We start from the raw sequence: 15,907 nt of genomic DNA on the forward strand, positions 1-15,907 counted from the left end.
TGCCTTGTCTTTGTCCTGTGTGTGTACTCATGACTTCATCTGTTGTCGAAGCTCATGTATTTGAGCTCGACCTGTTGCTTCAGCCGAGCCTTTCACATCAGCCGCTGAAGGTTTTCTTGTAGAATTTCTAAAGGAATAAAATAAGCAGACAAATAAAGCAAAGTCAGCAGAGAAAAGGCGTAGAGGACAAATTAGTGTAAGATCTTGGTGGTATGCAGGGGAGTTTGAAGGAACTTTGGGGGTCCCTACATTGAACCCAGCCATCTAAGTTTATATAAACAGAAATACAGGGGTTCAAGTATTAATGGATCAATGGATTGAGGCAATGCCTTTGATCTTGCCTTGTAGAAGACACACCTTGAGGTTGGTTGCCACCCACCAATAAACCATACAAGACAGTTGCTACTTGGTGTCTATTCAGGTAACACTGTCAATATTAGATAAAATGATGTTAGATAATAAATGGGATAACCACAGTTTTGGTATAAACAGCAAGGGATTGTGATCGAAACATGATCAAAATACATATCACATCAGGTTGTAAAAACTAAATTAATGATGTATCTTCCATCCTATGCACACAAAAATATACACGTACACAGTTGTTGTAAATCCACTGTGCATTGTCCAATCAGCACCAAAATTATCAGGCTTCACCAGAGCCTCGACCTGAACAGATCTATTTGTCTGTATGTAGTGAGAGCGCCACCTACTGGCAACAGGAAGTAAGCATCGTTTTACAACTTTAATTCGATTTACATGAAATTTTCCCAATGTGGTCTACACTTGATGGTGTGGACTGTAATGCGTGATTGGTGGGCGTCATCCAGCGCCACGTGATGAACGCAGGAAGTGACGCGTTTATCCTTCGTCACATGCGTTCAAACATTTGTCAAGTCTATAATCGTGTCATTCCACAAAAAGCATTGATTTAAACGAGCAAATAATTAGAAACTTCAATAAAACAACACTTGTAATACTCATTTTAAATCAACTTATAAATTCCAGAGCTGTGATGCTCTTCCTCCAACGTTTACACTCGTTGCCTAGAAACCAAGGTGTTCGCTGATTGGTCCGTGAGACGTCACTTCCTGAAGCACAGTCCCGGATGTTTTAAAACCGTCTGAGCGTGTGTGTTCCCGTCACAGCCTCCCAGCAACATCCAGGTGATTCTGTTAGGGACTGAAAGAGCTGTTTAAAAAATCCTCACAGTCTGAATATGAAGCTAAACCTGCTCATTAGCAGGACTGCACGTCGTTTGAATGCAAATCCACGGTGTTAGCTTAGCGTGTAGCTGTAGTGGAGCACCTGCACGATGGGGATTCCGCCTGCACTCGCTTACAGTCTTGTTTCCCCTCCTCTAGGTCCATCATGTCCAACGAAGACCTCGTCTCGGTGGATTATGAAGTTTTTGGCAGAGTTCAGGGTGTATTTTTCCGGAAATACACTCAAGTAAGTTCGCCGAGCTAGCTCAGTTTGTCCCTGTCAAGGTCCTCTCGCTTCTCCAGAGGTCTTCATCAGCACATTGACCTCCTCACTGATGAAGACCCTGGGATAAGGTTGAAAGTTTTGGAAACAGATAGTAAGTTGAGCTTGAGTGTAGACTTCTCTGTTCAATGTGTGTAATGTTTACATTCGGTTTTCTTTGGGATGGGTTCAGTATCAAATGATATAATAATGAATCATTTATATAAGGATCAAACATCATAGTTAATCAATGTAATAATAATCATTGATGATTTATTGACTTATGAATGATTTATGAAGTGAGCGCATCGTTAACATGCTCTTTTAATTATTTTAAAATCCACTGAATGAATTTTACTATAACTTTAATCACATGCCTTCTAAAATACCAGATTATTTGTAATGGTAAATAACAAATGTTTATTGTGTTAATTCTATAATCTGATGACGTAATAACTGAACACAACAGCAACAATAATAAATAATATTAAAACTTTATTTATATAGCACTTTTCAAAAACAAGTTTACAAAGTGCTTCCTGAACATACAAACAGAAAAATGACATCCACAAAGACATAAGAAATCTAGGTAAAAGCCATATTATACAAATGAGTGTTTGAACAAGATATAAAGAGGACAACGAGGTAGCTTGTCTGATTCCCATTGGAAGGTTATTCCATAGTCATGGAGCCCTTACAGAAAAAAATACTCGAACGCCTTCAGTTTCACACCTTCCCCTGGGAATCAAGAGATGAGATCTGCAGATCTGAGATCACGAGCAGGTATCTACGGGATTAGAAGGTCAGTGATATGAGAGGGGGCCAAAAAAATGTATTTAAAAACTAGCCATAAATTGTTGAAATCAATTCTGAGCGCGACAGTTAGCCAGTGCAATAAGGAAATACAATTTTGACTCCTATGAAATCACACATATCCCATTCCAGGCTCATTATCCATCATCACTCTCTGTTTCATTTTCCAGGCAGAGGGGAAGAAGCTTGGCCTGGTTGGATGGGTCCAAAACACAGGCTCAGGAACAGTTCAGGGGCAGCTACAAGGGCCACGCAGCAAGGTGAAAGAAATGCAAGAGTGGTTGAAATCCACCGGGAGCCCCAAGTCCCGCATTAGCAAGGTGGAGTTCAAGAACGAGAAGACAGTTGACAGCCTAGAACACTCATCTTTTAGCATAGTAAAATAAAACAACCCATGGATTGTGACTGTAGTATTAACCTTAAAGCAGATGTGTTATTTATTTAGTCTTTTTACTGGCTGGAATGCAACTCATATTAGTTAGTTGAAAATATGTGTGTATGTACAGTCTTCTAAACATCTACAATGTAATAAATGGAAAAAGCATTTCAGCAGATTTCACATTGTTTGGATCTTTATTGAAGTGAGAGCGATGAGGGGATATTTGTGGAGGACAGCACAGAAAACGTGGTTGTCTGGGACAGAGAAAAGAGCATTTAGAGGAACACGAGTGATTAGCTGTCTGAGGTGACCACATCATTTAAACACAGCAGAGACTGTAAATATGTTTGCAAACACAGTCCAGCAAATATCCTGCTGAGTAAGACATCTGCCGTCTTTACCAGCCTTCGTAAAAACTGACTGAAGGAGTGTGAGTGGAGCCTGAAGTATGAGTAGTACGCTCACTAGGAAGCTGCTGCCCTCCTTTGGCAAGGACTGATCTCTGTTGGGGATTTTGGAGAAATGCTGACAAAGATGTAGAATCAATGGGTCTTCAGTTTGTGTTGATTAATAGTAATTGGAATTTGTTCATTGAATTTGCTTTAGCTTCATATTCCTGTGTTATACTGACTCAGTGTCACTGTCTTGTCCGACTGAGTCATCTTTAATGTCATTACTAACATCTGTTCCACCAGGACTCTTCCTGCCGTGCCCAAATCAAACTGTTGCTCGATGACATTAAGGAACAAAAACAATAGATTTAATGGGCACATTTAATAGTGATGAAAGGCGATATACTGACTTTTTATTTGTAGGAAAGAAAGAGTTGCTATTACAGAGAAAATACAAATTGAGTGAAGTCTGGATGTAAAAACATCCAGGAATTAGGTGAGATTTTTACTTTACTGAACAAATACGAAGATAATGCACTGATAGGTAATAACGTAGTAAACTGTCCGTTTATAAACACATGAGATGACAGTTTTCAGACAGTAGGTGGCAGTATACAAATCAATATGCGGAAAAAGAAGATGCGGTAGGCCCTCCTCAACAGAAGATGGCGCTGTTAGCCTTGACTGTTAGCTGCGCTCCTCTCTTCATGTTTCACGTTGACTGTAAACAACAGCCGAGGTTGCTGTCACGCTCTGGTTTTAGCTTTAACTTTGTGTTTTTGGTTTTATTTATGTTTTTATAAATAAGTCACGGTTTTAAAATCGTTGGAGCTGAAGGAGGCAGCTAACGTTGAGCTAACGGCTAATGTACCTGGACGTTAGGCGCTAACTGACTGTTGACGAGTCGTCTCACTACTTTGCGTCGTGTCGGTTTAGGTGAGAGGCTCAACACCCAGAGATGACCGGGTCTAATGGACGCTGTGATTAGGTGTTTGCCCGGAGAGGTTCAGGAGGCGCTTCGCTCCGGAGTCTCCATCCCCTCCCTCCAGCAGTGCGTGGAGGAGCTCGTCCTGAACAGCATCGATGCCGGGGCCACCTGTGTGGGGGTCCGGGTGGACATGGAGTCCCTCAAAGTGCAGGTCCTCGACAACGGCGCCGGCATGAGCGCCGAGGACATGGAGCGTGTGGGAAACCGATACCACACGAGTAAATGCAGCTCCCTGGAAGACCTGGATGACCTCAGGTGCTACGGGTTCAGAGGAGAAGCCCTGGCGAGTATATTTTCCTTATCCACACTTGTCGAGATCACGTCCCGCACCAGATCGTCGGTGAAAACACACGTGAAGGTGTTCAAGAAGGGCGAAGGTCTGTGTGTGTTCGAGGCCGATGCTGCTCGACCCTCTGCGGGCACCACCGTCGTCGTCAGTAACTTCTTCCACAGCATGCCGGTCCGGAGGAAGAGGGTGGACGCTGTGCTGGAGGGAGAGAGGATCAGACACCGGGTGGAGGCCATTTCTCTGATGCATCCCTCGGTGTCCGTCACCCTGAGGAACGACTGCACCGGGGCCATGGTGGTGCAGCTCAGCAAAGCCAGGGACACTCGCCACAGGTTTGCGCAGATACACGGCATTGAGCGAGCACAGAAACTGGGAGAAATCCGCCACACGCACGGGCAGTTCGAAGTGGCCGGTTACGTCGGCAAGGAGGGCCACTACAACAACAGCTCGCAGTTCCTGTACGTGAATGGCAGACTGCTGCTGAAGACACGCATACACAAGTTGTTGAACTTTCTCCTGCGCAGACTGAGCACGAATCAGAGAAACGGCAGTCCGGATGGGCAGTCCGCCATCAGGAGTCCCAAGCAGAAACGGAGCCAAGAGCTGCATGGAGTTTACATCATCAACATCAAGTGCTCGTACTCCGAGTACGACATTTGTCTTGAGCCTGCTAAGACGCTGATCGAGATGAAAGATTGGGATGGCATTTTGCTCTGCATGGAAGAGGCAGTGAAGGCTTTTCTGAGCAGGGAGAACTTGGTTGCTGTGCTTTCTCAGGATGACTTTGACTCTTTATCGCCTGCACAGTTTGGTACGGACAATACATCCAGAGAGGGTAACGGTGCTTCCACACTAGATCACGGTATTGGAATGAAGCTGGCATCCGAATCTGTGCATCGTGCGCGCAAAGAGGACGGTGTTTGCCAGGGGTCTGGTCTGCTTGAGTGCAGCGACTACAAGGCTGAGAAGATGCCTGCAAATGATTTGGAAACGACACAACGTGAAGGATGTGTACACAAAGATTGTAGAGATGAGCCACAGTGTGATTTGACTCAACCGGAACTTGCATCTGATAATAACATCACTGAAGAAGAGGAGAAACCATTCAGTAACGCTCAGATTTTATGTGTTTCAACTTCACCAGAGAGTGAAAACCCCCAATTTACAAAAAGAAGAAGAACAGAGCAACAATTAAATGATACTTCCTCAAGCAGCAATGTGATTTTACCAGAGAGCATCACTCAACATATTCAGCCTGATCTAAACAGCACTGAGCAGTTACCGGACTGTCAGGGTGCAGGAGGACACAGACCTTCTTTAATTAGTAACAGAAAAATCAGCCTGTCTGATCCATTCATTCATCGAAATCTGCAGGATCAGCACCCGTCCCAAATCAACAAGTCAGTATTTCCGCAGCAAAATTCAGCACAGAAATCAGAGGAGACATCATCTACATCCAAGTGCAAGATTTCACTGGTTACAGGCCATGACCGATGCTCTCGAAGACGATGCAACGACTTTGCTCCCGTCGTTCCCTCAAAGATCCCCAGAATTGGATCTTGTCAAAGGTTGTCTTTATGGAATGAGTCTGGATCTCTCGATAAGTTTAGAAGAATATTTGGTATATCTAAAGAATCTAAATTATCCTCTCTGGAGACTCGTATTGAAAACAATTCAAAGCTCCCTCAGATAAACAGACCAACTTTGAACCTGCAGAATTTGTTGGTTTGTCGGAAAAATCAGCAAGATGATGGTGATGCAGAGACACAGAAAAATGAGACACAGAGCAGTTTCCAAAGCTTACCAACCCTCTCAGGTTTCACTAAGCTGAAACCACACTCAGCTCAGAATACAGGCAAAAAATCGTTGGCGGCTAAACTCTGCCATTTGAAACAACACGAGCCAGTGGGTTCTAAAGTGTCAGTGGACATCTCTGGGACTACCTCACAGACCTGTGTCAGTGGTGGTAATGACATCCAAGACAGCAATAACAACGAGAATCCCTGTGACACTTCACTGAATCCTGAACCAGACTCGGCTTGTAAGGCAATCCCTCAGGAAGAGGATATAACATCAGGTGACTGGCTCCATCACTACGATGCATCGGTGGGAAAGACGGTTTACGTCAACAGAGTGACCGGTCTTAGCAAATATGAAGACCCAGAAGAAGAAACTCAAGTGCGTTGCACATCTGATATCACCAATATGGCCGTTAGTGTCATCTCTGAAACAGGTACGTTAGTCGACAGAATTGAAGACTTAAAGGGGAATTCGTCAACCTGGGTCCTCTCTTTATGAATGTGGTGTAAATGAATGACACTTGAAAAAACTTGTGGCTACAATATAATCTTATGGCACAACTACAACAGTCCAAGTAATGTGTAATAAAAGTGCATTTTTTACCAATTAAATTGTTATCTTGGGTCTTTGCTGAGAGTCTGGCAACATTACACATGTCTTGCACTTGGGTTGTTGTCAGAAGACGGAGGTGGAAACAAATGTGAGAGAGAGAGTTGGAAAAAAGAGTTTTAGTTTCACTTGGAGAAACTGTTATGACTGAATCATTTCCGATGTGGATGAAGCATCTGAATAAGATGTTTCCACACACTTGGCAAAGACCTAGAATAACAATTTGAGCCTTTTATTGTTGAAATATACAATTTTTCGTTTTAGGTTTTAGATTGTAGCGGTTGCTCCATTTCGATTAGATTGTAGCCACTGCTGCTGTGTCGCAGCTGCCAGCAATTTAAAATCTACAGGAATGATTCCAAAGGGTTTTGTCAGTACAATTCATTTCTAAACATAGGGCCCTGGTGGGAAATTACAGGAATTCCCATTAGTAGTCATCAATAAGAAAAACACTCTTCACTGTGATTGATTAAACTTTAAAAAAAAAAAACTTATGTGGAATGGATCAACTTCCGCCTGTCATGTTTACCTTCATGTTCACGTAGGGATGGAGTACAGGTGTTACCCATTTCAGGTGGATCTCGTTTTGCCCTTCCTGTCTAAATCCAGGACAGAGAGAGTGATTAGTTCAGGGCTTGATGGCAGAGGTACCTCACAGACAGATCAGACTGTAGATTGTAAGGGCCCTAACACACACTTCATGTATACAATGATAAATAGCAGCTTGTTTGTGTTTGCATGTGCTCTCTTCTGCCCCCTCAGATGATGCTGGTGAGAATTCACTTTCCTCGTTGTACTCAAAGTGGAGTAATCCCGTGTTCGTCCAACCTCCCACGGTAAACAAGGATTACTTTTAATGTGTCTGTGAACCTTGGTTGTTTTTAGTCATTCATAATTAACTATGTCTACAGGTGGGCGTGGACATATCAAGTGGACAAGCGGATGGGCTGGCTGTAAAGATTCACAACATCCTGTTTCCATATCGCTTTTCCAAGGCCATGATTCAATCAATGAAGGCACGTTTCTCTTTTGTTTTCAATAATTCATTCAAAATGTTTTATTGTTGGTCTTCACTGATGTATTGTAGTAACTGCTATTCAATTACCCTACAGGTTATTCAACAAGTGGATAAGAAGTTCCTTGCGTGTCTTATCAATACACGAGAGGAAGAACCTGCAGCACAAACTGAAACTAAAGGTACAGACCCAAACTTCACTGTTTGGTCATTTGTTGCTTTGCCAATGTTTTATATTTGTGCATCTTTACATTGAAATTACAGAAAATCTGCTGGTGCTGGTGGATCAACATGCTGCACATGAGAGAATTCGACTCGAAAATCTTGTTGCAGGTAAAAAAACAAACAGCAATCGGACAATAATTGAGAATTAAATGTTGGATTAAAAAGTTTGTCAATGTGATGCTAGTACACAACCGTATGTGCTGTTTCAGATTCCTATGAAGACGACCCAAATGCAACAGGGGAGAGACGTCTGCGTTCGTCAAACATTTTGCCGCCTCTTGAGATAAATGTGACGGAAGGGGAGCTCAGGCTGCTGAGGTGTGTTTGATCAACTCTATGTAAAGCCACCAGTGTCTGTAAAACCAGTGGACTAACTTAAAGGCTGATACGACAGATTTAGAGAGGGTACAGTTCAAAGTAAATCTAAAGACAGGTCAAACAAGTAGGGATGTAGATGTCTTTTAACTGATACCCAACGCTCATTAACCGATTATTAACCATTAACCGACAAGATTAAAACGTTATAATGGAGTGTTGATGCATTCAAAAATACCAATGCACTGTTTGTTTTTTTAACAAGGGGTAAATTTTATATGTGCAAACAGCAGCATAAATTGTAGAACATGATGGACCGTCAAATCAGCCAGAGTTCCACGTTTTTAGCATCTTAGGCAGGTAGACAAGGCATAACTTTCTGCTTTAGCTATACACGATGTGCATGAGCGTTAACTGTGTACATGTTCAGTGGGCAATCACAATAATCAACCAACATCTTCAGCAGACTCAGCTTTTCAACTGTTTTTTATTCAGAGATAGTTACATGTCCACATGCTGCGGGGTCAGTCTGGTGCTCAGTTTGTCAACTGTGACAATTGATTGTATTAATCATTCGAAATTCTTATTGTCGGTAAACAGTTAATGATAAACAGCCAATAGTAAGAGTTAGGGTTAGTTAATCTTTAAGTCAGTATTTGATTTTAAGGAGACAATACCTGTCCTCGGTATTCAGGAACTTTTGTCTGTATGTGTTGGTGAAGGTGTTGAGGATACACAGGTGTTTTTCTTACTTTTGTGTAATGATGTTGTCGTTGCTTGATGGATTTACTGACTCTGCAAACTGGTTGAGGTTTTAACAGCCGGCTGTCGGCTCTGTGGAACAGCCCAGACACCCGGCAGCAGATTTTGGCAATGAGGTGAAGGATGGCAGCAGTAAAGATGACAAAAAAGGCTGGGTGCAGTGACGGAGCCTCATTTCACCCCTGTCCTAACTCAGGGCTGTTGCGTAGCACTTCAGCCCATGTCATCAGTCAGTAGTGTCATTACTCCGGTGCCTGTATTAATAGTGTAAACCAGATTTCCTGCCAGATACAGTGGAAAAAGCCTCAGTTTAATCTATTAAATTGAAGAAGACAAGTTCCTGTTATAAGCTCCCTATTTTTCTTGGACTCTGTTTTTCGGATTCTCTCAGAATATTACTCCTCTGTCGGAGAACAGCCTGTACTGCACTTCTGGATAGTCGGTTTGTGGATCCACTTCCGAGGTCTCTGGCTGATTTGGACAGGATGGCGATTCTTACTTTGAACATTACTTTGATTTCTGTCAAACCACACCATGCAGCCTTCTTTAGTGCACAAAGCCTCTTTGTGTTCTTAACTGACTTCAGCTGACAAGTGAAACAGTTAAGATTTTTTTTCCAATCCGTGCATGTCTTATCACATACGTGAGAAACATTGCTTATAACAACATTTCACGTATTCTCTCTCCTACAGGTCCTGTCAGGCACATTTCCAGAATCTGGGCTTGGAAGTGACTTTCTCAGAGGCAGCCGATACACAAGTGTTTGTGGGGAAGGTACCACTGTGCTTCGTGGAAAGGGAGAGTAATGAGCTCAAACGAGGGAGACCATCTGTAATTAAGCCTATAGTTGAGGTAAGATGTGTGGAACCTCAGTATCCATATTATTTACGCTATCGCACATTTAGCCAAGCCAAGTGATGGTTTTACAACTCTGTTCCCTTATGTTCATCTTTTTATCTCATTTCAGGAGTATCTTCGAGAGCAGATTGAGGTAAGCATGAAAGTGTCTTTCTACCTCCTAAACTTTTGTGATGCAGAAACAGTCTCACTGTTCGATACATGGTGAAACGCATTGTTTCTTTTACTGTTTCAGTTGCTCCGCTCAGCTGGTAGAGTGAGAGGAACGCTGCCCCTCACTGTGCTTAAAGTGCTTGCCTCCATAGCATGCCATGGTACAGTTATACCCTCTCCACCACAATGTGTATTTTGTTTCCCAGTGCTCAGCTTCAAATCTTGATACTGGTGATTTATTTACATCTGTCCGTTAAAACAGGTGCCATCAAATTCAACCACAGCCTGAGCAGCGTTGAATGCCACTGCTTGGTATCATCCTTATCTACCTGCAAGCTGCCCTTCCAGTGCGCCCATGGCCGTCCCTCCATGATTCCACTTGTTGACATCCTCCATTTGGACAAAGACCAGAAGGTACTATGATGGAGTAGCACACTGGACTTTGGACTAAATGTATGATTTAAAGGCATTTTACAGCACTTACATCAGGTTGTGACTCAACATTCTTGTCTCTGCAGGAATTAAAGAAACCAAATCTCCAAAAGCTGAGAAGAATGCATAAAGCATGGGAACTATATGGCAATAGATAAAAGGGTGTGTATTGTTTTGTGTAGCTGGTGTGTATTTTATATTAAATCTGTTATTTATTGTCAGTGTAATGAATTGTGAAAACTCAAAATATGAACTTATTAAATGGCTAACATAGTCAAATTCCCCTGAACGTCCTGCTGTGGAAGCCTTTTGTTTTTGTAAAGCGACTGTAAATAATTAAGGAGAGTTTAGTATTCAAAAAGATATGAATATGATGTTGTCATGATATGTAAGAAAACAAGAGGAAATACTGAAATACACATTGATGGTGTGTGATGCATCATCAGGAAAGTTACATTGTAGTGAGCACGTAAATATTCCTAAACTCGATCTTGATGATCGAGTTGTGGCTTTTTTTTGACTGAAAATTGTTTTCAGATTATTTGTGTTGAAGAATCATCTCGAATTAAAAACCTTCCATGTGAAGACACTGAAGAGCAGCTACTGTGTATTAGAACCTGTTCAAGACAGAAAATAGCGAATGTCAAAACGTTTTAAATATGTCAAAACCTTTATTACACGGCTCAGTCAACTTTGTAGTTTCAGAGGCAACTGACGGAGAAAACTGCTGCAACTCTTGAGTTCAAACCATCAAACTTGTTCTTTAATGGCCACATCCCAAAGTCAGGTGATTTCTATGTGTTGCTTCAGGTAAAATCTGTCCACTGTTGTTACTACTGACCTGTGACCAGCATGTTTTTCAACCTGCTCTAGAAGCAGGCAGGTGATTTGTAATTGGTGGGTTTGTGTCTGTCAAAGTGATAACTCGGGCAGTTTTCATCCAGTCTGGATTAAATCTGGCAAGTTGTTTTTGGTTTAAGGTCGGGACATGTGCCATTGATTTGTTCTCCTTTTTTTTGAATGCATCAAAGGTCAAGGATACAGCATGGGATCACAGCTTAAAGACAAGAAGTCCCACAACAGGGAATTTTGCAATTATACAGCAGCAAGCAAATGTGACATCAGTAACTTATAAATGTAAGAACATTTTTTAAAATCTAGAAAAATATAAATGGAATAAAAACTAATATTTACAATGTAAATAGAATATGTACAGTGTGAGCCTATTTCTGATGTGTGGGGAATACATGGAAAGCACAAACAGTTAAAATGGTCTAAAATTCAGTCACGGATTACATTATTAAATATTAGGATGCGTTCTTCAGCGAAAAATAAGCCATTTAACATGTGAGTGATAATGTGGGAAACTATGGAAAACATGCAGAGCAGGTGCAGCATCTCTCTGAGTGTATTTCTAGTGTCTAGTTGTCTCATTGTTAACATCCTATTGTTGAATATGATAGACAACGTCAGGGATCAGGAGGAAAACAATGTCTTTCCACTGTGGTGCTTGATGTTGTGATGGGAGTGAAGGATGGGGATGCTACTGCCCCCCCCTCCTTCCTCCCTCCCACAGTTCCGGGTCGTGTCACGTGAATTTTTTCGCCCCCACATGTCCAGCCCCTGCTCTTCACCTCCACCACCACCACCACCTCCTCCTCCTCCTCCCCCCAAGTAAACAATTCAGCAGCATTTCATTATGTCTGCCAGCAGACCTCGATCCTTATCTGAGGAAAAGACAGTGCTGATGTCTGTCTGTTGTATTTCACCGCACAACCAAGGGCATCCACTGTGGAGGCTGCTCATTTAGGACGATTTCATGTGTGAGATATTATCGATAGAGGCTGCTGCATGCTTGAAATGGTCGTGAAATATGAGTTGCAATGAAATCAGTTTTTTTTTTTTTGTGGCCATGTGCCACAATCACCTATGTTTACCCTTGATTACATGAATGCGCCAGAACATCACAGCTTTCTCCACGCAGGAAATGGTTTCATACGTTCATTTATAAATAGGCTCACGTTTCTCACCCCACAAGAAGCCGATATTTGTGGGGGGGAAAGAGGGGGGGCGTTTGGTTTTCGTACGACAATAGAGTCGTGATCACATGTATAAAAAAAAATGTTAGTAAATGAAATCAGGGGAATACATTTCAATGTGAAGCTTCTGTTATTCCAGAATATATAGGCTAGACCTGTCAGCTCCGGCCCCCCTCCTCCTCCGTCCTGAATGGTACAGTCTTGGTTCATTCATAAAATTCTAGCGGAGCATAAAAGGAGGGGCTTTCATTCTAGTCATCCAGTTGCCAGGTATCTACCTGGAGAAAAGACCCGCGCGCGCTCTTCCCCGCGGAAGGCCACAGTCATATTTGCCTTTGATCGGGGCTTTGATATCTCTATATTTGTTTTTCTCCTCCTCCCTCCCGCGTGATGTTTCATATCAACTTGACGCCTGACATGGACGCAGTGTCGCCCGCCACACGCCGGACAGAGTCTCCTCCTGCCGGGACGCTGTGCCAGAAGACGCCGCCAGAGGAGGCGAGCTCTCCAGCCTCCTCAGAAGAGAGCAGTGCAAAGGTATGAATGGATTCGTTGATCACATATATTCAGCACTTAGCCCAGCCCCGTTTACACACGCAACCTGTTTATTTTTCAAATGGGACCCACAGACAGGCTGCAGACCCTCATGCTTTTGAATCTGGGGTGGTGGTGGGGAGGAGGGGGTGGAACTGATTGATAAGATTTTAATCAACTGGCTGCGCTTCATCTATTTTTTTCAACGTCACCCCCAACCCTCAACACATATTAATGTGTATTTGAACTGCACACGAGCGCAGGTGTAAATGTGACCGATTTGCACTGTGGCCCGTCTTGTTATGATCCCGACGTCCTGGGACCAAAAAGATGCGAGCGTGTTGATGCAGCGGTTCATTGAGAAAAATAAAAATCCATTCAGGAGACTCCACAGCATCCCTGCGTCAGTGCTGACGTCAGACACAATGATAAAGTCAAATAGCCTATTGATCTGGAGGAAGCTATTTCTGGTCTGGTATATTTCAAGAGAAACACAACACATGCAGGCTCCCCCTCGCTTTTACACTCAAAACACACGATTGGTGGGTTTCATTAATGACTGTCATTGTGAAAAATGTGCTTTTTAAAACACTGATAGAATGGAAATAAAAATAATAATAAAAAAAACCAACATATTGTAATCCTCTTTTGTTGATTCATTCCACTTGTTCCAGGAGGTTGGCCGGGATGTGGGCTTTCAGGACGCTCAGTTTGTGCCGACAGTCACTGCCATTTCCTCTACCCCAGATTTCCAGTGGATGGTCCAGCCTACGATCATCACATCTGTCTCCCCGTCTCTGGGTAGCAAACCAGCCAAGGAGCCGCAGAGCTCCCACCGCACAGCAGCCAAAGCGGGCAGGAGCAAGGGGAAGAATGCTGCGAGGAAGGGGAAAGCCGAGCAGGTAGGTCAGCACCGGAACGGTGTCTACACCTGCTATTGGCCAGAGCTGTCAACAGTGTGAATTTTACATGTGCCAGTCTGAATTCCTTGTGTGCAACAGTGCTATTGTGCATGCCGCTGTGGTGCCTCGTGCCTTCCTTCACCAGTCCATTTATATTCCGGTCACAGCAAGTCTGCAACAATGGTCTATTTTTAGACGCATTGCAGCGAAACATGCTTTTGCCATTTTTTTTTTTTCCAGAGGGTGAAAACGGATGTTGTGGATTAGGAGGTGCAATGGCTGGATTCTTCAAGGCAATAACTGAATTATTTATTTCACATCCCAGCTCTCTCCAGAGGAGGAGGCTAAAAAGAGGATAAGGAGGGAGAGGAATAAAATGGCTGCAGCAAAGTGTCGCAACAGACGGAGGGAACTCACAGACACGCTGCAAGTTGTAAGTAAACAGTGATGCATTTACTCAGCTGTCATTCGCACCCACTGTTGTGTGTGTTTTTTTCCCCATGTGGATGATTCTGGATCTCGCTCTATCTATCTGAAGGAGACAGACAAGCTGGAGGAGGAAAAATCAGCCCTGGAGACGGAAATAGCCAACCTGCTGAAAGAGAAGGAGCGCCTCGAATTCATCCTCGCAACCCATAAACCCGCGTGCCAAATGTCCGAAGAGCTGGAGGCTATCTTCCAGGAGCCCGCGGCATCCTTGGAGCTACCGCCCAGTCCAGACGAGGACAGACTTCCGGAGGATGGCACCCAGGAGGCTCCTTCGCTCCAGGACATGGACATCCCCAGCGACCCGTGCACAGCCATCTCTGGGAACTCCAATATCTTGCTGTGTGCCAGCGCTGAAATCAACATCTGCGATCTCGAGCCCTCGCTGGACATTAAGGAGGGGCTGCTGGACGCTATGCTGCCCACCCTGGAGGAGAGAATGCCCATGGAGACGGCTCGGTCCGTGCCAGACATAGATCTCAGCAGCTCTCTCGGGGTCTCCGACTGGGAGACCCTGTACAAGTCCGTGTCGAGCGACCTGGAGCCTCTCAGCACTCCCGTGGTGACGTCCACCCCCACCTGCAGCAGCTACCTGTCTGTGTTCACGTTTGCATATCCTGAGCTGGACTCTGTGCCAGAGGGGCTGGACAGCCATAAAGGTGGAGGGGGCAAAGCTGAGTCTGTTGACATCCTCAACTCTCCAACTCTCCTGGCCTTATAATGTACAGGGGCACACGCTCGCTCTGGTTTCTCTGTTTGCAGGTTCGCTATCTTTGAAGTGATATGAACAATGTGTGCCACAGTATGCTGTGACACTTCGAGGGACACATTCATGAAATGTCTCATGTGTGACTAAGCAGACGTATAAACCTTCTCCAGACACATAGCCGATACAGTGATGTAGCTAAAAGCATGGCTTGTATTTGAACAGGAGGGACCGAAAAGTTTTCGGTTTTAAAAAACGCATGCAGAGAAATTCCAAATAATTTTCAAAGCTCATATATATCTGATCTGTTCCTAGATCTAAGACGTAACGTGGAATTAAATGTTACAGTATGGTTTTGTGTTTTTGGTGTCAATCGTGTATTGATTGCTGTAAATGTTGTATTTACATATACATCCATGTTGAGTACCTGCATACCTCAATGTCATCAACTGTGGTTTGAGCTCATCGTTACAATGTTGAAAGTTTTCCATGAAAACATCCAGTGCTATAAACTGTATATCTTATCAAGATGTAACTTATGGTTTATTTTTTTACCTTTCAGATTTTTTGTTTTATTTGTTAAAATGAAAAAAAAAAACGATTCAAATGAGCATTGATTGCTTATCTATGCTGCTGAATACTGAACAATAAATCTACAGTCAGAGTGGTGCTGGTGTTTGTCTCTGAGAAGTCCAATGTGAAAACATTAAAATTGGATGTCAAACTTAATGTGCTGTTCCCGT

At 43.3% G+C, this 15,907-nt stretch overlaps 3 protein-coding genes across 3 annotated transcripts; all 3 read left to right on the top strand.

The window, feature by feature from the left end:
• Positions 1–1,076: 1,076 nt before the first annotated feature.
• Positions 1,077–2,834, top strand: acyp1 (acylphosphatase 1, erythrocyte (common) type). Its single transcript, XM_035168195.2, has 3 exons — positions 1,077–1,166; positions 1,365–1,452; positions 2,451–2,834. The coding sequence occupies exons 2-3, from the start codon at positions 1,372–1,374 to the stop codon at positions 2,664–2,666; spliced, it is 297 nt and encodes a 98-aa protein (XP_035024086.1). The 5' UTR covers positions 1,077–1,166; positions 1,365–1,371; the 3' UTR covers positions 2,667–2,834.
• Positions 2,835–3,731: 897 nt separating this feature from the next.
• mlh3 (mutL homolog 3 (E. coli)) lies at positions 3,732–10,786 on the top strand. Its single transcript, XM_035168846.2, has 11 exons — positions 3,732–6,561; positions 7,500–7,573; positions 7,649–7,753; positions 7,850–7,934; positions 8,017–8,085; positions 8,187–8,295; positions 9,747–9,906; positions 10,022–10,045; positions 10,148–10,226; positions 10,328–10,479; positions 10,584–10,786. Exons 1-11 carry the CDS (start codon positions 4,023–4,025, stop codon positions 10,653–10,655), a joined length of 3,468 nt encoding a protein of 1,155 aa, XP_035024737.2. The 5' UTR covers positions 3,732–4,022; the 3' UTR covers positions 10,656–10,786.
• A 1,979-nt stretch (positions 10,787–12,765) lies between these two features.
• On the top strand, positions 12,766–15,893 carry fosaa (v-fos FBJ murine osteosarcoma viral oncogene homolog Aa). Its single transcript, XM_035168848.2, has 4 exons — positions 12,766–13,073; positions 13,745–13,972; positions 14,298–14,405; positions 14,511–15,893. The coding sequence occupies exons 1-4, from the start codon at positions 12,927–12,929 to the stop codon at positions 15,177–15,179; spliced, it is 1,152 nt and encodes a 383-aa protein (XP_035024739.1). The 5' UTR covers positions 12,766–12,926; the 3' UTR covers positions 15,180–15,893.
• The last annotated feature ends 14 nt before the right edge of the window (positions 15,894–15,907 follow it).

The sequence above is a fragment of the Hippoglossus stenolepis genome, chromosome 10 (genome assembly GCF_022539355.2).
Source record: "Hippoglossus stenolepis isolate QCI-W04-F060 chromosome 10, HSTE1.2, whole genome shotgun sequence".
NCBI classification, from domain to species: domain Eukaryota; kingdom Metazoa; phylum Chordata; class Actinopteri; order Pleuronectiformes; family Pleuronectidae; genus Hippoglossus; species Hippoglossus stenolepis.